Here is a 21316-nt window from a genome sequence, read left to right as displayed (position 1 = left end):
CACTGTGCAAACGGTAGGTGTGGGACCTCAGGGAGAAAATAAAAAATAATTCAATTCTACAATTCAAACTTCAAGTCGGTACTTATTCTCTAAAGGGGTGCCAGTCAACATTCTGCGAGAAATTATGTTACGAGATTTGAAAAAATCGCCGCCCTTTTAACGAAATGTCTATACTCTGAAGCAGGGGTTTCCAACCTTTTTACTTCCTTTATAAAAAAAAAAAAAAAAAAAGTATTGTATTCACGAAAAAAATTTCACTCGAAAATCGAACTTAATTTCCATTTTGCTCACCCCCCGAATGAATCTTGAATTTTTTTTTTCGACCTGAACACGTGCATATATTCCTAAGAACGTATAGACGCCCGAAATATCCATTTTAACGATTCCCGAGTTAATTACAACAAATTTTCTCGTGACGTCTGTATGTACGTACGTGTGTGCGTATGTGCGTATATGTGTATGTGTGTATGTCGGTATGTATGTCGCATAACTCAAGAATGGTATGACCTAGAAAGTTGAAATTTGGTACGTAGACCCCTAGTGGGGTCTAGTTGTGCACCTTCCCTTTTGGTTGCATTCGGGTGTTAATAAAGGGGTCTTTTGCACCTTTCTTGGGGGAAATCATTGTTAATTTCGACGCAAACTCAAGTGGTGTTATAATTTGGCGGACACTTGGCGATACATCGCCAGTCTTTTGGTCGCCAAGTTTGTCACCAACTTGGCAACGAATTTGGCGATTTTTATTTATTTATTTTATTTTTATTTATTTATTTATTTATATTTTTTTAATCTGGTTTCAATTTGGCCACTGTTGGTGATATTTACAGAGTTATCTATTGAATTTACATCAAAATTGCCAATTATGGGGAAATAATATTAAGTTGGTGTAAAAGGAAGTCATGTGATGCACACATCAGCTTGTTTAGTAAAAGATCACATTGTAAATTTTTGGATGCGAGGTGGGTCAACAATCCAGCAATACAGTCGGACCCCGATTTAACGAATTCATTGGGACATATAATTTTATACGTTAAATCGAGGTTATTCGTAATATTGGGGTGTGAAATTTTTTTTAAAAAATTACACTTGTCTTATCTAAAAGCTGCAATAAGCAACTGTGCAAAAATATCCATGATTAGAAAGTGTACACTTTTTATTCAGCATTCTGCGACTAATTACATACAAGTTAAAATTTTTAAAGTACTGAGTAATAGTAGATATTTGAAAATTTCTTTGATACTTGACTCGAAATAGTTGTTTTCGACTTTATAGAGGGAAGATACTGTGTCATTTACAGCCTCTGCACAAGATATTTTTTTAGATTCCAGGCCATGTAAAGCATTTGAAAAAGTAAGTTTTAATGCGAGTTTTATTATCGCTTTTCTTCATCAGAATCGCTATTCATTGATTGCTCCCTCGCCCGTCAAAATTGCAGATTCCAAGAAAAGCCTTTTTCTGTTTCGGGGATAATATGGATGTGTCATTTGGAAAACAATCCAATATTTCCTAACTCAAATTAACAAAAAAAAAAAAAAAATATTCCGCCGTTAAAATAATTTGTTAATTCGGGGTTTATTATTCCTTAAACAGGGGTTTTTGCCTTCATTTTAGTCGGGGAAAAAGAAAAATTCGGTAAATCGCGAAATGCGTTAAATAGAGGTTCGTTAAATCGGGGTCCGACTGTTTTTCAGTTCAGATGGGATAGTTAGCGCTAACCGGCTGTTCTTTTTTTTCTTTAAATTAAGAGCTCAGTGGTGGTTTTTGAAATTTTCTGGTCTTAGTTTCCTTGAAAAATGTTTAAAAAGAAGTATATTATCAACTTTTTTTTTTTCAGTTCAAAATCTGTTTGCGTCTGGTAGGTTGGAGACCTCTGCTCTATGGTACCAAAATCGTGCTGAATAGGGAAATTATGAGCAAGTATAAGTGGTGTCAATATTTGGGGTGATTTCGTGTTTGACTCGTGAGATCAAAAAATGGCAATTTGAGCGTGAGTTTCGCAAAGCAACCCCTTTAGTCTTTCATTAGTTCGAAAAAAACTCATTTTACTCTTTAAGAATGCTAATTAATTACAATACTGTCCTTCGGGTTAACTTTGAGCTGCGCCCAATAACTTTGAGTTACTTTAAATATTTTATTATATTTGACTTCAAAAGCAATAGAACCCCCGTTGATGTACTCTGCCGGCAAGGTTTAAAGTAAGTTTTCTATCAATTATTTCACAAAATATTTTTTTGTTTTAAAGTTGACAATATTACATAGATATTAATCACACAGTGTAAGTACACAGCTCATTACATCATTCATTCCTGCTGAAATGACTGTTTAGAAGCTATTTTTGAAGTTGTTGAAACTTATTATTCACTTTTTTTTCTCTCTCAAATATTAATTAATTCTTTCATTTATTTATTCATTTATTGTTTCATTATTTATTCATTTATTTGATAAAATTTAATTTAATGCTCAAATGGAAACTATTTTAATAGGAAAATATTTCACTTTTCACTTTCCCCCATGCATGGAGCAAAGTGCAAATTTTCAACCATTGTCAAAGGTACAAATTTAATGCCGAAAATGAAAAATAATATTTCAATGCAAGTTTTATTATAAAATTTATGCACATTTAGTTTTTGTTCATTTTGGCAAGTTTATACTTAACCATTTCTCTCTGCCCCACTTACATTTTGGCAAAGTCACTGTTACATTTCTGTTTCTTGACGAAGTTGAGACAGAATCAGAGAGCGAGTGACCATGACCTTGATGTCTGCTTTCCGGATGCATATCTACGAGGTTGAAGCGGTCAGCTGTGGAAGTTTCTACATGCGAATGAGAGTGGTGATGATGGTGATGATGGGAATTTACTGGCCGAGTTGTTGGCAAAACTACTGGCTCCAAAACGGGATCAACCGCTTGTTGAGTCTGCTGGGATAAGTCTTCTGTTTCATGGGAATCCCTAAAAGAAAAAAATCAATTCTATTACAGTTAAATCCTGTTGCAACGAACTTCAAGGAACTAAATTTTGTTCCTTGTACCTGCAGTTTTATTGTAATGGAATTCAACCACCGAATGGCCAATGACAATTAAAATGGGACAAAATATTTTTCCCAAATGAAAATGAAAGTTTTTTTTTTTTTAATGTGCCTATATAAATCTATGCAGGAGTCCTTAGTGACTGAGAGGTCAAAAGCACGTGTTCCGGCAGCTACCTGCGTCCTAGTTTTGAATTTTATTGTGAAGTTTGTTAGCATACGTTTAACTGAAATTTTTAATATCAGCATGAGGCGTGATGATGTATAATAGAGTTTCGACTAATCTGATGCTGGGTTTACCTTGAAGTCTATCAGTGGCGTACCTAGCATGGGTGACACCCGGGACGATGATTTGTGGTGTCACCCCCGCCCCCCCCCTTTCACACAAACGCAAAAGGAAAAAAATGTCAACATGAAATTCATACAATTTTCAGAAACAACGACATTTGTGTTTTAACGAAATTTTAAGTAGGCTAATGTACAAAAAAAAAAACAAAAAAAAAAAAAAACAAATAAAAGTGGGGGTCCGGGGCTTACCCTCCGAAATTTTTTTAATTTGTAGTCTTAAAATTGCTTTTCAGGTTTTATATTTTTCAAAACTTGCATTTCCACTTTAGATGTCACCCCCAGACGGGTGGCACCCGGGGCAGACCGCCCTTCCTCCGCAGCGACGCCACTGAGTCTATTTTCGGGTTTTTTGATCTGCGCCGCAGACTGTTAAAATAAATTCTTGTATACTAGATCCTCTTCCTTATATACGTACAGATTCGTGAAATCTGCTTCTGTTGCTGACATTCTTCATTGACCGCTGCAACATCTCAGCAAGGATGCTGTGAATTTCATTCTGATTACATTTTAACTCATCCAAAATTCTTAAAACATAAAACTCAGATTGAAATTCTCAGAATCCTAGCTGAGATGATGTAGCGGCAATAAGGAATCTCAGCAGCAGAAGAAGATTACAAGAACACAATCGTACAGGAGGATGTATTCTAAAAAACGTAATTTTTAAAATAATACGTAACTTTTTATAAGTTCCATTAATGATACTTAAAACTACTTTGCTGTAAGGTTTCAGTAACTATTAATAATAATAATAAAAATTCTTCTATCACTCTTGGTTTTATTGGATTGTTTAAACGTTCTCGGTTTTTTGTATCACCCTGTATATGTATATATATATTTTTAAAGTTTAACATAAACGGAGAACATAATCTTATTCTCTTCCGCCAGGAAAACGTTGAAACGAAAGTATTTTTTTTCTGAAAGAGCATGCTTAAAAACATAGGATCTGACCATTTTTTAAATAATTTATTTAAATTAAATATTTTTTAAAAAATACTTTAATCGATGCGTTTTTATTGTTTACGAATCTTGCCGATGACATAAAAAATGATGAAATGTCATTCAGTGTTGCCATTCACAGAGCAAAATATTTGATTCGCATCTTTACTCACGTGAATTGGCAACGATATGGTTGATAGCAAGCGTAGAGCGCAATATTTGATTCGCTTATTGATTATCATAACGTGGAAACGTGGCAGAAAGATGCGCCAAAATACATCATTTGTGACGTCATCAAGACCACGCCTTGTTTGAAAAATCGGACATTTTAAAAAATTAATTTAAAAATAACTGTTGGGAAAATGAAAATATTTTTTGGGTCTATGTTACTTTTTTTGCTCATTCTATCAATTTCAGTGACTAAAAGTAGTACTTTTGACTGAAGGAAACAACCCCATTCCGAAATGTATTGTATATTTATTACACGCAGCGCAATGAATTCATTTTTTTTTTAAACCTAAAGGCCTAAAACAGTTTTAATTTCATAGGATCTTGTTTTCTTTCTTTTTCCCTTTTGCAACAAAATAAACTCTTACTTATGATCCTGGTGTTGATCACCTCCATCGCTGTGAGAGTGATGCTCGCCACTATGATGGTGATCGCTGTAGTCATTGGTCGAGTGCGAGTGCGAAGAAGAGTGCGAACTGTGGTCATCGTCGTGACTATGTTCACTACTGTGATGATGATCGTCGCTGCCGTGCGAGTGATGGTCGTCGCTGCCATGTGAATGGTGATCGTCGCTGCGATGTGAAGGGTGATCGTAGCTGCCATGTGAGTGGTGATCGTCGCTACCATGCGAGTGATGATCGTCGCTGCCATGTGAATGGTGATCGTCACTACCATGAGAGTGCTGCTCACCACTGTGTGAATACTCACCAGAGTGATGATGGTCATCTGAGTGAGAGGTATGAGCCTCCCCTATAAAGAACGTAATGATACTGTTTTTATTCTGAATCATTCAGGTGAAAACAACATTATCAACAATAGTGGATTCACGCTGGTGGGAATGGTGATGAAATTAATATCCTTACTTTTATTCATATCCAATCCACTTTGCCGCCTTTGGGTTCGCTATAGAATTGTTTGCAGTTTAGCGTGCATTTATCTATTGCATACTACTTTACCAACAATACCCATTCCATATGCTTTATATAATCCACATTGCTCCAGGCCCGTCACTGAGGGGTGAAAAGGGGTCAGGAGGGGCATTTGCCTCCCCCCCCCCCAACTTTTTGAAATCAATGTATTTATAAATAAGTGAGCGTGGCTTTGCTAATTTCGATAGAATTCGCAAAAATTGTAAATGACGGGCCTGTATTGCTCAATCAACAATTCATGGCTCTTCGGGGCGGGGAAAAGTAATTTCTTATGATAGGGTAGATGAAAGCCATTGATCAATGAGTAAACAAGATGGCAGGGGCGGATACCGACTATCCCCCCCCTCCACCCCGCATAAACAAACTTATGGTTTTGGGTTCGAAAATTTTTTGAAACTGCTTGGGTGTCAGTAAAAAGCATCAAATTGGCCAGGAATAACTGGGCATCTAATAGGGCATAAACGTTACTAATTAATTTCATTAGCAAAGAAAAGATGTAGTATTTCAATTACTTTCAAATATTATTAATGAATTGAGAATACTACTGAAATAATTTACATTTCATTCATAAAGTGCTTGAACACAATGTGAACGGATACTATTGTCGACTGTGTAAGGAGGGGTCATTAACCTCCGGATCCTCCACTTTCACCGGCTGCAAGATTGCAGAAAAAGGTTCCATGCTGTCGTTGTCAGTGTGAAACTTGGAAAACAGTTTGATTAATTTGAAATATTTTACACTTCACCAGTATTTTGCGAGGCAATACTTTATCGATCTTAAGTAATGTATAGAACTTAACAAAGATTTTCTTTTCTTTCTTCGCAAACTTGGCAACATCTTTTCAAGTTTAAATGCATAATGACAGCAGGAAAAAAAAGTGGTAGTTTCTTTGTAACAATTTAGCTGTTTTTAAAGATGTAAAGCTAACAATTTTTATTAGGAATTTCTTCAGTTGTCGCAGAAGTAAAAGAAAAAAACATATAGGGTTAGTTGGGGTAAACGGAAACATGCTATATTACCCACATCACAATTGTGGTAATTTTTGAAACTAAACTGTTCGTGAGTGAAGACTACTGTGTTCTCGAACTCCGCGACTAGCAGCTACGAACGATTCCAATTGAAAAAGGGGTGATTGTTTAAAGAGGCGCACTTTCTCGATGCATTCAGTTTTTGCTTGCTCGTTACTTTCTTCTTGCTATCACCCCTGTTTTGATGAAATCAGAAGAGACCTGACGCATGCCCAAATTCGAGTAAGATTTCGCGTTAAAATATCGGACAGTATGTCATACATAGAAGACATTCGTCGAGCTCCACGTGTTTATAAACAACTGTGTAGACGTCATCATTTTTTGAAGGGAACACAGTGACAAAATTTGTTTCTCAAAGTATGGTTATCGTACATTTTCCTTTCTAGTGGGTCTACAAATGTGAAGTAGCTGGTTTCAGCTAGTTTTACATCATCACGTGCAAGGTTACTAAAATACTTTTTCTATTTCTATTTCTATTCAAGAGTCACAACTGACTACAACTGTATTTATGTCGAGGTCTGCATAATAGTGCCTTGCCTCCATTATTTTATATACCGATAGATGGCAGCACCATCACCGGATCGAACAGTTAATGAGAATTTAGAACTAGTCCAAGAGCTAATAGCTACCTGGTACTAGCACCCCCAGAGGTATCGTTTCACTTGGAGGACATTGAGACCACGAGCATATTTAACGTCGCCCAGTCCCCTTTAATGACGACGGTGGGCCTTCGACCAGCGGGGATCGAACCCGAGCCCCTCCGGCCCCGAGTCCAATGCCCTACCGATCAGGCTACCACGGCCCTAAAATACTTTTAATCATGAATTTTACCTTCCCTGTTATTCTTGATGTGAAGTTGAGGTGTTCATTCGTGTATGCATTCTTCTGGAAATTTTCTGCTTTATTAACATTGTCTTATCAATCTATTTTCAGCTCAAAAGTATAATTTTTATTTCTTTGTTAATGAGTTAGCTTTTGAATGGCGCCACTGAAATCACAGATGATCAATATTTCAGTGACGCCGTCCAAGAAATAACTGACCATGGTCTCATTTAATTGTTATAGGCCGGGACAATCGCTGAAACTCATGGCAACAAAGAGGGCGCTACAGGGAACCTCTGTTTCCATTACGTTGCCATTGATTGGTGGATGCAGCGGTTCCATTCAGCGCCTCTTGCAGTCGAAACGGGCGATATCCAATCAAAAATAAAAACTTTGAAAAGTTGACGTTGATTGGTAGCTGCATGAGCTGCATCGGTTTAACACAGAAAAGTCATAAATTGTCAAGACCCGTTAAGCGTCAGCGCCATCTAGTGGAACCATGAACTAACTAACCATTGCACAGGTAGATCCAATACTACACGAATATCCCACTTTCTCAATTCTCCGATCTAATCATCACCATTACCAATAAGGCTTAGAGTCAATTACGAAAGAATGTAATCGATTACAGGCTTGATAAATAGGAAATTACAATTACGATTACGATTATAATCCCCTACTAAAATGTAATTACGATTACAGCAATGATTAGATTATTTAAAAATTTAATCGATTACTATTATGATGTGCCGATTACGATTTTGATTACGATTACAGACTCGTGAAGAAAAATACATGCACATATATCTTATTCTCATTGCTCGTTTGCGATAACTACGTCATAGTTGAAAAATTATAATTTTTGATTGAGCATTTAAATACTACATAACTATTTTGACAATATATCCTGCATAGGTAATTAGATATCCCATACCTAAATGGCTCGCCCCATCATAATGCATATTGTACATAATTTAAATATTGATTGCTATTTTGCATACAACCAAAATTTCAGAGGTTACGGTTTCTGAAACTTACGTGCTATGTTTCTACATTCTATTCTCTTCAATTTAATATAATTCTGTTTAATTCAGCCCAATTATTGAGAAAAAATACTATTCATTTTTGTATGCAGGATTTGTAAAACATGCATAGTATTAAAATACATTCAGATAGTATAAATAAGATATAAAAGTAAATGTTCAAAAATAAACACTGCATTTAAAATAATCTTTTATTGCATTTCAGTAGCACCAAAATGCTTCTAAACTGTCAGGTTTATTCTCTGAGAAGTGTAAAACTTTTCAGCAATGAACAAACGCTCAACTGGAGTAGATGATGCGCAAAGGTGCAATTTTACTAAGAAATGGGTAGACTTGAATGTTTAATCTCCAGTAAGGGGATCAATAGCATGCCCATTTGGTGCGCTGGTTTCATAAGCTTTTAGTTCACTTTCAATTTTCTCTTTTATGAAAGAATTATCTCTTTTGGAAGTGTGGGCAAATTTTTCCAAAAATGCGAAGGTTTTTTTTTTTTTTTTTTTTTTGAAGGCAGTTATGGTGACACATCATCTGTGAATAAAAGTAAATACGCACCAAAAGGCATATAATTAACTGTTTTAAAACTTTCTCGAACCAAAAACATATGCTAGTACTGTCCATATTGTTCTCTTTCCGAGGCGGTAGCTTCGCTTGTTTGCCTGTAATTGAGTGATGAAAAGGAAAATTGATGACCAATCCTTAACCCCGGGAGACAGAGACATTCCAGCAGGTTCCCCATCAATGGCACCTACACAGGGCCCGACTAATTAAAAATGAGGCCCAAGGTCCACAATAATTTGGAGGCCCCCTGAAGGCTATTATTTTAAAAATGTGTGTATTTTTTGTATAGTTGTAATGCTATGCATAATTCTTTAAGTAATTTGGGGCCCCTTGGGCCAGGCCTAGTAGGCCTGTGCGGTTATCAGGCCCTGCACCTACAGGGTACAAACGCTGGACCGGGTACAAACGACTCACGATATGGCTCGTTTATGATCCTCATTTGACAACCGTCAGCAGTCCTAAAGGCCCTCCTTTTTACGCTTCTATTGAAGTCTTATCGTCTCCTTCATACCATTGTAGAATCTCAACTAACAAGTTTTGCAGCAAGTCAGGATTGCACAATTACAAGGCGAAATTACGATTATTGAAATTTAGATTACAGTTACGATTATGCAAGAAACAGTTGATTAAAATTACGATTACAAGATTACGAGCGTCTCATTGTCAGATTACGATTACACGTAAATGTAATCGATTGCGCAGATTACGATTACGTAATCGACGATTACTCCAAGGCTGTTACCAACCACCGAAGCGAAAAACTATCATTTATTCTATGACGGTTGCAGGGTGTATGCACAAGAGAGTTGAATATTCTCACCTCCTTCTCCATGGGAATGATGTTGAAGCTCGTGGACGTCAGTCTCCAATTGAACCTGGTGCTGCCTCAAATGCGTCAGATGTTGAGATAGGGCTGACCTCAGATCATTGAGGTAGCTCCAGAGGTCTGACACGTTGCGACGCAGTTCTGTCACCTGTGATTCAAGATCTTGTGTATTCGTGTCATCCTCGAAAGCCCCTGTCTCCTGCATTTGTACTAAAGGGGGGGAATACAGAATTAAAGAAAGATGAAAGACAAAGCGTACTACAGTACACTTTAAGTTATCTAAACGAATAAAGAATTGGATTTTTCGGGAAATACAAAGCCATTTTAACCATTATACGAGTATGTGCGTACGAAATTGAAAAATTTGGAAGGGAAAGGAGAGGGCATTTAATGAACTTGATATGATTTATTAAGATAACTGGAAGCAAAAAATAAGAAAAATTCTCAAGTGATAGCAGCATCAGTCCTACCTGTTTCAAAATTTTTCAATTTGTCATTTTATGTTTCCCGTAGTGACAACTTCTTTGTTATGACAGGTGTTACATATACATACTTTTATAAATGACGTTTTCACGTGAAAACACATTTTAAACCTACTGGTAAGCTAAACTTAACTAATTTCAAGCCATTAGTTCTTTATTTTTGCAATTTATGACAATGTCCAATTTTTTAAATGAATTAATAATTCTTTTATTTTTTCTAAATTGCTTATGGGGCACTTGAGAACACAACGTCTGGAATAGATGTGAACAGTTCACATGTCTTCTTCATAATATTAATATTAGTGTAGCAAGGGCGGATTCAGCTTTTTACTAATGAGAGGGTTAATATCGGAAAGGCATGGTTATAAGTGCAATATTCAAGCGCAAATAGGGAATCTGGGGCAGGTTGTTTTTAAAAACTTCCCCCAAAAATGTAACTTTAGGCTACCCTTGGTCTTCTTAAAGGGGGGAGAGGGGTCATGACCCCTACGACACCCTACCTGGATCCGCGCTCGAGTGTAGGTATTGCTGTATTTGGAGATAAAAAAATATCTGGGGAACATATACAGTCGGACCCCGACTTACGCGAGGGATGCGTTCCAAGACTCCTCGTGTAAGTTGAAATTTCGCGTTGTGGAAAAGTGTTTTGTATATGATTTTTTTTATTAACATACCCAATCATTTTAGACGTTTTTAAACACCTTTTAAACTGTTTTAAACAATTTTTTAACTATATATTACCGTTTTTTACATAAAGAACTGATTTTTTCCGTATTTTTGGAAACGCTGCATTAGAGAGAGAGATAAAAATAAAACAGTACGGTACGTACAGTATGTAGTATTAATAAAGCACTGTACTGTAAGAGAGTGAAACTGAAAAATTGAAAAAGATGATTTATGATGCGCAATCTAATCGTCATTCTAATATTTTTTTAAATACAGTAGCTTCGCATTTACTTTTATAACATTTACATCTATGATAACACCCCTCTTTCAGGGTCTCCATATATTCTACAATAGAAGAGTAGATTCTAATTTCATATTATTTGCATTTTGCTTAAACACTACTCTGCGCGCTTCATATTAACAATAAGGTCTGGACTTACACGGATCGCCTTCTCTTTACTTTTAATTATACGTATGAAAGATTCACTCAAACCTAATTATCGTGCTACCTTCGACCCACTTTCTAGTTGTACAAGCGTATCAAAACCTTTTCTTAAATTGTCGCAAATTTTCACTTTTTGTTTCCATCTTCAAACTTTAGATGAAAGACCGTGCCTCGGTGCCATAATATTTCATTACCTTTTATATTTAGAATAAATAAATAAAAAATGAGGAGTTGTGATAGATACACACTAATAGAACTATGTTTATAGTGCGGTGTGTTGGAACTTGCGCAGTCAGTGATGCTGAAAGAATGAAAGTACATTCACGAAGTCAAAAACAAAGCCAAAACTTATTCCTTTCCAAATATTTTCGTGTTGAGAGCGAGAAATTCGCTTTAGCGCTATAATTCGTTGCTCCTGAAAAACTCGCGTTATAGCCATTTCGCGTAAGTCGGATCGCGTTGTAGCGGGAGGCGACTGTACTTTGTTATAGGGCTGTCATCGTTGATAAAGTTTTGTTTGACCAAAAAAAGTGGTTTGAAACCAAAATACATTAAGTTTGCATTATTCACATATTTCAGTCAATGACATTTTTCTGCACCCCCCCCCCCACCTCCCAACTACGCACTAGGTGTAGGATACTATAAGTTTTTAAAAAAATGTGTAAGCATTCATACTTATTATTTTAGAACAATCATTTTATTTTTATTTATTTATTTATTTATTTATTTATTGGTTACTAAATAGTTTGTCAGCAATTAGAGCAGTTTTAGGAAACAAAAAGACAAAATATTTTAATTTAATTGTAATCTTAAGTTTAAATAATTTTTAAGGCGTTATCATACTCCGAATTAAACTTAAAAGGAGTATATACTAAGAATTAGCTTTGCATAACAAAATGTCCTTTCTACTGTGTCTTTTAAGTGCATATTTTTTGTCTACCTTGTGAGCAGAACATGCTACGCAACTTCAAAACTTGACTAAAACGGGTATTATATGTTACAAAAAAAAAGAACATTTTCTTATTGACCCACTATATAATCTAAGTTGATACAATATATATTACAAATTCTTCAATGTAATTGGTACACGTATGTATACCTTTTATATTCAAGAGCTTTTTCTTCGAAACATGACGGCTGTCCTGTTTTTTAAATCTTGTTCTTATGTTAAAAGAAATTATGTGCTCCACGAGGTTAGGTTGCGTAACGCTTGCAAATGATTTTATGATTTATAGTGGGGTTGTTTCCATAGTCAAAAGTACTACTTTTAGTAAATGAAGTTGATAAAGTGGGCAAAAATAAATAAATAAATAAATAAATAATAATAATAATAACATGGATCGATGAAACTTTTTTATTTGTAAAACTTTTAATATTTAATTAATTTTTTTTAATTTTCCGATTTTTCAAACAAGGCGTGGTCTTTGTGGCATCAACGCATTTTGGTGCGTACTCCATTGGCACGCTGAATGCTTATGCTTGCTGTCTACCACGTTTCCACGTTATGATAATTCAGAAGCGAATTAAATATTGCGCTCTACGCTTGCTTTCAACCAAATCGTTGCCAGTATATGTGAGTAAAGACTCGAATTAAATATTGTGCTCTGCGCTAATGGCATCAGTGAACGGCATTTCATCACTTGTGATATCATGTGCAGAAGCGTAAAAAATGAAATTGAAACTGCACACCGATTGAAGTATTTTTTAAAAAAAATTTTGAGCTTCGTCAAATTATTTAAATAATGGTCAGATCCTATGTTTTTAAGTCCTATGTTTTTAAGCATGCTCTTTCAGAAAAAAAATATACTTTTAAATTTTTGGAAACGACCCCATTGGGATTCCTATAGGCGCTCGGGTTTGAGAGCGCAAGAAAAAAAAACGAAGTCGAAAAGGCTTGACGGAGCAGAAAAAACAAAGGCGCTCAGGATCAAGGGCACAAAATAAATAAATAAACCGAGAGCGCATAGATTTGAAGGCGCAGAAAAAAAAAAAACGAAGGTGCACAGGTTCTAGGGCTAAAAAAAAGAAAGAACCGCTCAGGTTCAAAAAGAAAAACAAATAAAGAAAGAACAGAACAAAATCACACAGGTTTGAAAAAAAGGGGAAAAAAGCAAAAGCGTCAAAAAAAAAAAAAAAAAAAAAAAGCGCGCAGAGGGCGTTCGAGGGTGCACAGGCGAGAGGGCGCATCGGCCCGTAAGTCAACGGGAAGCGGGCCAGTCCCGACTTAGCTACTAATTTGTTGGCTCTCTCATCTTCAATTAGATGACATCTGCCTCCAGCGCTGTTATTGACTATTCTACACTGATTAATCCATACCAGAGACGAAACTGCTGTCTCTGGTTGTCATAACCGGGCTATTGTACAAGTATGTGATTAAGTGGAAACAGTGAACTACGCAGGCTTGTCAAGCATGTTACTCGACATGGTCAGATAATAATCTTCTTCAGTAGCAAAAATCGTCTCTTAATATTATGTATCATGGTGCAATGTTGTTTGGTTTATGTATAATGTTTTGTTGTAATATTCTATAATGTGATGTGATAAAAATTCCTTAGGATCCCATCTGCTTATGCTCGCCCAGGATTATAACCCATAAACCGTGCAAACGGTAGGTGCGGGGGACCTCAGGGTGTCAAATGTCATAACCGAGCTTCCGGCCTATTATATTGCATTCATGGCTCTACTAACTAAAAGTGAGGTCCAAGGCCCACAATGCTTTGGAGGTCCGCCTCTCTATTCTATATCTAAGTCAACGCAAAATAATGTTAACATAATGTTAAACATTTATTTAAAAGAGGATTTTTTTTATTATTTTCACAAAAACACATGATTTTCTAATGGTATGTATAAGTTTTTTGAAAATTCCAGCCCCCTAAGGAAGGTAGACTTAATAGGTCTGAGCCTTAATCAGGCCCTAATTGCATGCACTTAAAAATTGTTTTCCTCCCTTTATATATTACTTTGCCGTTTTCTTTTGTCTCCTTTATACTCATGAGAAGTATTTTGTCACGAACACAATAGCGTAACTAGGGGTTGGCGGGAGAGGCTCTCGCCAGAGGCGGCATTTCGACTGATTAAAACAAAATTGAAAGTTTTTTTTTTTTTTTTTTTTTTGATTATGGAATTTGAATAATGCTTTAAAATTTAAAAAAAAAACTCGCAAGAATTAGAGCCAGAGAGGGCATAAAATATATGTAAGACAATTCAATGAAACTAAATTTGACTTCAGGAGGAGTTTTAAATAGTTTTTATTACATGATATTCATGCTTCGTTGCGTGTTTTATAAATTTAAAAGTTTCTTATGCATTTGCATTGTAACGGAGGACCGTCAGTATGAAACTTAATTATATTTTTCTTGCTTAGAGTGATTTTGGGTACATTTTAATGGTTAAGAAATGTTTTCATTACTTTTTTTTTTCTTGTATTTTCCAATAAAATTTTCTGTTTTTAATAACATTGCAGTACTGTCAGACAGGGGACTTTTGACAAACATTTTTATGGGGACGATACAATGAACCAGGAGTGTTTTTAAAACTCATATTATCCCGCCCGTGGGCGCATACATAGATTTATATCAGGAGGGGCAGGCAAGCCAAACATGAAGGTAACTTTACAAATTGATATTGTAAAATTACTCAGAGTTGGTAATTTTGAATTTATTTCTTGGGGAGGGGGGGGGGGGGCTGCCTGTTTCAGTCCTTCAATGCGCCCTCGGCCCCATCCGAACTCTTAAAGTGCTCCGCTCCTTAAATACGCACTTGCTCCCCCCCCCCCCAAACTTCCAAAGCGCCCCCCCCCCCCCACCGGGACAAAAGGTCTGAAAGAAACTGCTCGCGTCATCATGAGTTATACAGGCTGTTTTCTTTGCTGTGGTTTTTGCTAAAGGTCAAGCATATGTACTAGCTTTACGCCGAGTTAGGTCCCTACAGGGACTAATAATAATCAGTAGTTTAGACCACCGCAAGTTACTTAATAATCCTCACGATATAAATTCTCTCAATAAAATGACAAGATTGTACCGTCTTATAATCATAATAACTAAGTCAATGAAAATTAACTAAAAGTGTGAAATAAAAAATAATTATTAATTAAAAACAAAAACCCCGACTGCGTAAAAACCAAAAAAACTAAAAAGAAAGAAATTTAAGCCCAGTAGTTTAGAATATTATTAAGTACTACTGAAGAACTACACCATAGAAATAGTTTTAACACATATAAGAAGACTAATCATAAGTTGACTCAAGTTTGTGCTTGAAAGTTTACGGAATGGGGCCAGATTTGAACATATAAAATTTTGGCATAAAAAGTCAACTCTTAATCACTACGTCACCCTGCTGGCGGGAAAGTAATGCATGTTTTTTGTGTTAATAAGAAATGATGTAACTCTCACTAGTTTTTGCATTTGGTAAGATAATTTGCTATGGCTCAAAGCCAGAGCATATTACATTTCGTCACACGAATTATCTTTCAGAATTTTTTCGGACAAAACACCTTGAAAAACATGTTACCTTTGTAAAAGACTTGAAAGGTAGGCCCGTCATTTAGGGGGGGGGGTTCAGGTGGGAGCTTTATTAGAAATCCTTCAATCAGTGATGTTAGGTAATTATCCAATAATACAGCCCAAAAATTACAAAAAAAAATCAGCTTTAAGGACGTCGAGTCCTAGCCCCACACTTCTTTTGACCCCCCCCCCCCCACACTTTTTTAGTGCATCAACCGTCTATGTAACAATACACAAATTCAGAAACAGTGAGATTATCAGACAATAAGATTATAAAGACAAAAAAAAGTATTATTTCATACCTTGAACACATTCATAGCTTTGTAGCACCGCGAGGGTGAAAACGAAAAACAGTATCGTTCGCTGCATGATAGCTTCTTCCAAGTGTCCAGAATGGTCACCCTGAGATTCTTTTTTGACAATCTCAAGTTCATATTCCAACGTCAGGTCAAGAATTTGGATAAACAGATAACCCAGGGGTCAAGTGCGCTACTTAAGTTTCACTACCGACTACGCAATCGCTAGTTTATGAATTGGAAATTTGCTGCTAAATTTATTGTAAGCGTCTGGCAATGATTAGGTAAAAGAAAATTTGTTGTTCAATCTCTTATGATGTACTGATGTACAAGGTCGTTGATAGTTTTCTTGGAAAGAGAAAGTAGTATTTTTATCTGTTTGGAGAATTTATCATCAAAACTATTCAGATTGAGGAATGAAGAAGCTATTCTGATTGTTCAAGGAGAACGTTCATTTTCTAATGTAGTTCAAAAGTCTAACAGGAATGAAGGAACCGGGGTAGGTGTGGCTCCCACTGGAACATTTCAGCCAAACTCAGCTCCCCCAGGAAGAAACTTTCTCACTATATCTGCTTTTGGTACATTATTTGCCTCAAACCTGCATCAAAAAAATATAGTCACTTTTTCAAAGAAATTCACACTGTAAACAACAAAGAGAGGAGAAAGAGGGGGTAGAGAGTACACTAGGTTGCGCCTTCACGCTTTTTTTTTTCCGTTGTTTGAAGTTATGTTCTAAATTTTTTAAAACTTAGTCAACATAAGGCGTTCTGAAATTGTTGAGACCCGCCAAGGTCTGCTTGACAATTGGATCGCCATTTGTCAACAATGCCCCTCAGATCCCCGAAACCTGCCTATTGCTTCCTAAACAAGTTCCTATGTCACGAACCTCTAACAGCCTGAAAGGTCCCTCCTTGGAATTCATGTGTTAAAGTGTTAAAATCTATAATTGGGGCAAACCTAACCTGGCAGCATTGTGAAGGCTACGCAGATCCTAATTGCAGCAATACGGCGCTGCTAGGTTGTTTGCTCTCACTACAGAAAAAATAAGTAGTAGTCCTCACAAAGTAAAGCATTTTATATAAAATCTAGCTTATTACCCGGCGTTGCCCGGGTGCTTCTCAATGCAACATATCATTTAGATAATTAAATGGATAAATTCTATCTAAATGACAGTAAAAAACTGCATTCACACCATTCTAAGCTCAAATTTTCAAAAGAATGTAAGTAGCACAGAAAGTTGAGCATTTGCAGGAAAAATCGCATCAAGTAACAACGAAAAAGCATGAGGCATGTTATCGGGGTTCTGTCAACGATATTCCTTGGTTCTGTCGTGTCCACTGGCACGTTGTCTGCGGTTGAATCAGACGGGCGGTACATATAATGTCTTAATGCAGAGACAAATGATTGTCTTGCATATCTTGTGGGATAACCTTTTGCGTGGTACTTCGAATACGAAAACCGTTGTGCTGCCTTTGACGGTTTTGTATACCTCAAGACATTAAAGCATGTTGTAACACTCTTCACATACATTTTATTCTGGAAAAAAAAATCTTGGAGTTTTTTCCTAGAAAGAGTCGTGAATAAATTCAATGGCTTTTATCAGTTACAAATATATGCAAAATATGCCACCGTTACAATATTTTCAGATATGAAAATCATCTTCAATGACCCAAAAGCTAAACAGAAACAGTCCACTGCACAGAAAATAAGGAATTCGGTCATTGTTATTAATAGCCGTTAACATTCCGTTTTACGGATAATTGGCGGCGTTTTTACTTTCAAGGTTTCACGTGTTAGGTAGACTCATTTTATAATTTTTTGTAAGTGTTCAGGAATGTAAGCACATTCCGTAGAAAACGTTCACTTAGCACAAATAACTTCACAAAATGTGTCTGTTTGCCCTTTCCGTGACGATTTAGTAGCATGCCGTGGAGTAATATTAGATAAGTGTAAATTGCATAAAAAGACGTACGTCAACTACATTTTTTTTTTCCTATATTTATGTCAAATTTCTATTTTCGTAGGTAAAAATGACAGTTAGATATTAATATTGGTGCCTTGCAATGATTCAAAATTTGTCTAGATTAAAATTTTATTTCAAATTTTTAAAACCTCACACTTGCCGTAAATGTTGTACATGATAACTCAAACTGATGCAGGTAGTAAGAGCACTTATTTAAGTTTGCTGCTCTGGAGTATTCCTTTGAGAAAATCGAAATTTTAATTTGCAGAGGCACAGTTCGTCATTAGGGGTTGGAATGGTTCCACAGAATAATAGTTGCCATAGAAACAGTTACAGTTATTATTTTAAGATACATAAAGCATTAAAAATGGAGTACGTGGACGCGAAATTATGGAACGAACTATATAAAACCCGTCAATTAAACTGCCTTGTAGAAAAAGAAATAGACGTGCACATTTCGGTCACTATTGGCGTCATTTTTTTAAAATTATTTGCAGGCTATGAAATTAAAAGAAAGGAAAAAAAGTCTTGTTTCTACTTTCAACTGTATAATAGACAATTCTTTTCTTTATGTTTTACAAAAGCTTGTTGAACATTCTGTTCCCCATATCCACAGCTTCAAAAACGAAGAAATGTTATTTCTACGTTTAGAAACATAATCCAAATACTAAAAAGTTAAATTATTCAAAATTTTCTAAATTTAACTCAAATCTTGCTCCTAAATACAATTTTTAGTCCCCCTTCCAGCAGCAAAATGAAATTCATTTTTGAATGAACCCAACCTTAAGCATGCAACATAAAATTATCTATATGGGAAATAGGTAAATTTCACATGCATTTAAAGTACTTAATCGCCTGCCCTTCTGACTTATTGATCGTGATACAGAACTTAAGTCTCACTGGAGATTTTAATTTCTTGAAGTTTAAAGAATGATGTATTGCGAGTAGTGGATATACGTGAGATACCACTGGGAACAGAGTTGCTTCTATAACACGTATGCGTATCCATTTTTATCTTACAGCATTTTTTCAATGACGGTTGAATTACTTAGTGGTAGTTACAAACAGTAATATTTTTCGATTGTTTACAACAAAAGTCATCGACCTGAGAGTCTTGTAACTGGAAATGGAGCTTTGCTCAACTAATTTCACAATGAAGACTAAAACGAAAGAACTTTATAATGTGGCGTAATATTTCATCATGCCCATTTCAGTAACAATCTCTTCGTGTCAAAAGTTGCCTCATACCCGCTAACTGGTTTAAAATTATTGCTAGTCAGCGAAGATGCTCCTTCAGGTGTACTATTGCTTCGAGCGTTAAAGTAATATAAAATTTTTAACGATTAAGAAATTTGTTTACGTAAAAAATGGAGACATTTTATGCATTTTTAAAGTTTAAGTTCAAATTAATATTTCTTTACATTTTTCAAACTTTAAACTTTTACCCTTCTAAAACTATGAATTCTGTCGTATTAAATTTTCGTGTGGTTTCGAGTCTAAAGGTGCACAGCCTTTTATTCTACCACACATTAGCAATCCTTGTATGATAGTTTATGTACATGTAATGAACCCCATGACTATCCCCCCCCCCCTTGAAAGATAAATTCAATCTACGCTACTATGCACAAAAATGATTATTTTACAATTCATTAGCCATATTAGTATTTTTACCCCTGATCTTTGATAACCTGGAGCGGTTTCTGTGAAACTTAGGTGAACTGAATTAGGTAAATCATGGAATAGTATAAATAACATATACATATCGATTTGTTTAAGGATAAATTGTATTTCCGATGCAATGATGTCGTTTTAATATAAATTTAGTACTCTAATTGTAAAACTGTTGAAGGTTGTACTTCGATAATACCTATCTCATTTTGGTATTTTCTGTATAGAAAATAGTGATCAAAATTTCGTTTACTGTTACGGTATTATTAATTGAAAACTTATTAGCAAAATGCGCAAGCAAATTGAAGAAGAACCACCGATGGTAATTTCAATGCATCCATGTGTCTTAGCAGGGTGCAATTTAAGAACTACTGAAAGACAGCATTTCTTTTTCGTTCGGCTTTCTTGCCAAACATGCTATTATACGCTTGTCGCTGATCGACATTAACAGCCATTGTTGAGGATACTTTTTGTGTTGATTGCATTTAAAATATCTCCTGGTGGTTATATGTTGTTAACCGTTTTGATTTGCTTTGAACCAAGGTTCACAAATACCGATATAGTTGAATCGAATTACTTAAAGATTCGAAGTAAATCAAGGAATAGTATAAAGAAAATTTACAAATTGCAAATTGGTTTGATAAGGATCATAGAACATTAAATAAAATTTCTGTTGCAAGGATGAAATATTTGTGGTTTTAATAAAAGTAGTCTAATGCTGAAACAGTCGAAGATTGTACGTCAATATTGAATGCAATATTATTACCTTACTCATGTTTGAATTTTCATGCTATTAACGGGATAAACACTGATCAAAAATTACACGAAGCCTTACTGTTGTGGATTTTATAATTAAACAATATTTAAAAATTATAATCAAACGGTAGCATTCAAATTAAGTAGCACCATGAGTAGCATCAATGGACCCCTGAGGCTTCGTAGGTCGCCATTTAAGAAACGATGTACAGCATCATTTATTATATATACGGCTTTCTCGTCAAACATGCTTTAACGCTCATCACTAAACGGCATTGACGGATATCGTTTAGGATACGTTTTGTGTTGATTGCATTTAAAATTGCTCCTGGTGGTTATATGTTAATAACCGTTTGCATTTGCTTTGAACCAAGGTTCACAAATTTAATGATTAAAGACAATCTTTGAAGAAACTTCATCTAGGGCAGTTTTTTACGGGCTTTTCATTTAGACTAAATTCATAACTATACAAAAATTAGTTCGTTCAGAAAAGAGCAATTTTATTACTCAAAAAATGAAATTAGACCTCTTTGAGTGTTTTTAAAATTCCAAAAAACCCGCCTATATGAATTCCTGAGCAACAATTTACCTTTGTGCCAAATTTGGAAGAAATCCGACGAAAACTGTGGATTTGTATAAGGAACATACACACATACCACAAACATACATCCATTTATATATATATATAGATTTGCAGTCCCCCCCCCCCCCCCCCCACCGGCCCTCAATCACGTCTAATTGCGAAGGGCCCCGAGGAGGAATCTAAAATCGCTCATGAAATTTTTTTTACACA

The 21316-nt window shown here is 35.6% G+C and overlaps 1 protein-coding gene across 1 annotated transcript in view; it reads right to left on the bottom strand.

Annotated features, from left to right (window-relative positions):
* Positions 1-16252, bottom strand: part of LOC129225801 (LIM domain-containing protein A-like) — a 40959-nt gene extending 24707 nt beyond the window's left edge. Inside the window, exons 1-4 of the mRNA XM_054860311.1 lie at positions 16143-16252; positions 9740-9955; positions 4907-5288; positions 2679-2950 (exon numbers count right to left, since the gene is read on the bottom strand). Of these exons, the coding sequence (XP_054716286.1) occupies positions 2679-2950; positions 4907-5288; positions 9740-9955; positions 16143-16209 (937 nt within the window). The 5' untranslated portion in view covers positions 16210-16252. The remainder of the gene's footprint in view (positions 1-2678; positions 2951-4906; positions 5289-9739; positions 9956-16142) is intronic.
* Between the last annotated feature and the right edge of the window lie 5064 nt (positions 16253-21316).

Source organism: Uloborus diversus, chromosome 7 (genome assembly GCF_026930045.1).
Source record: "Uloborus diversus isolate 005 chromosome 7, Udiv.v.3.1, whole genome shotgun sequence".
Lineage (NCBI taxonomy): Eukaryota > Metazoa > Arthropoda > Arachnida > Araneae > Uloboridae > Uloborus > Uloborus diversus.
This window is presented reverse-complemented; position numbering and strand designations above follow the sequence as displayed.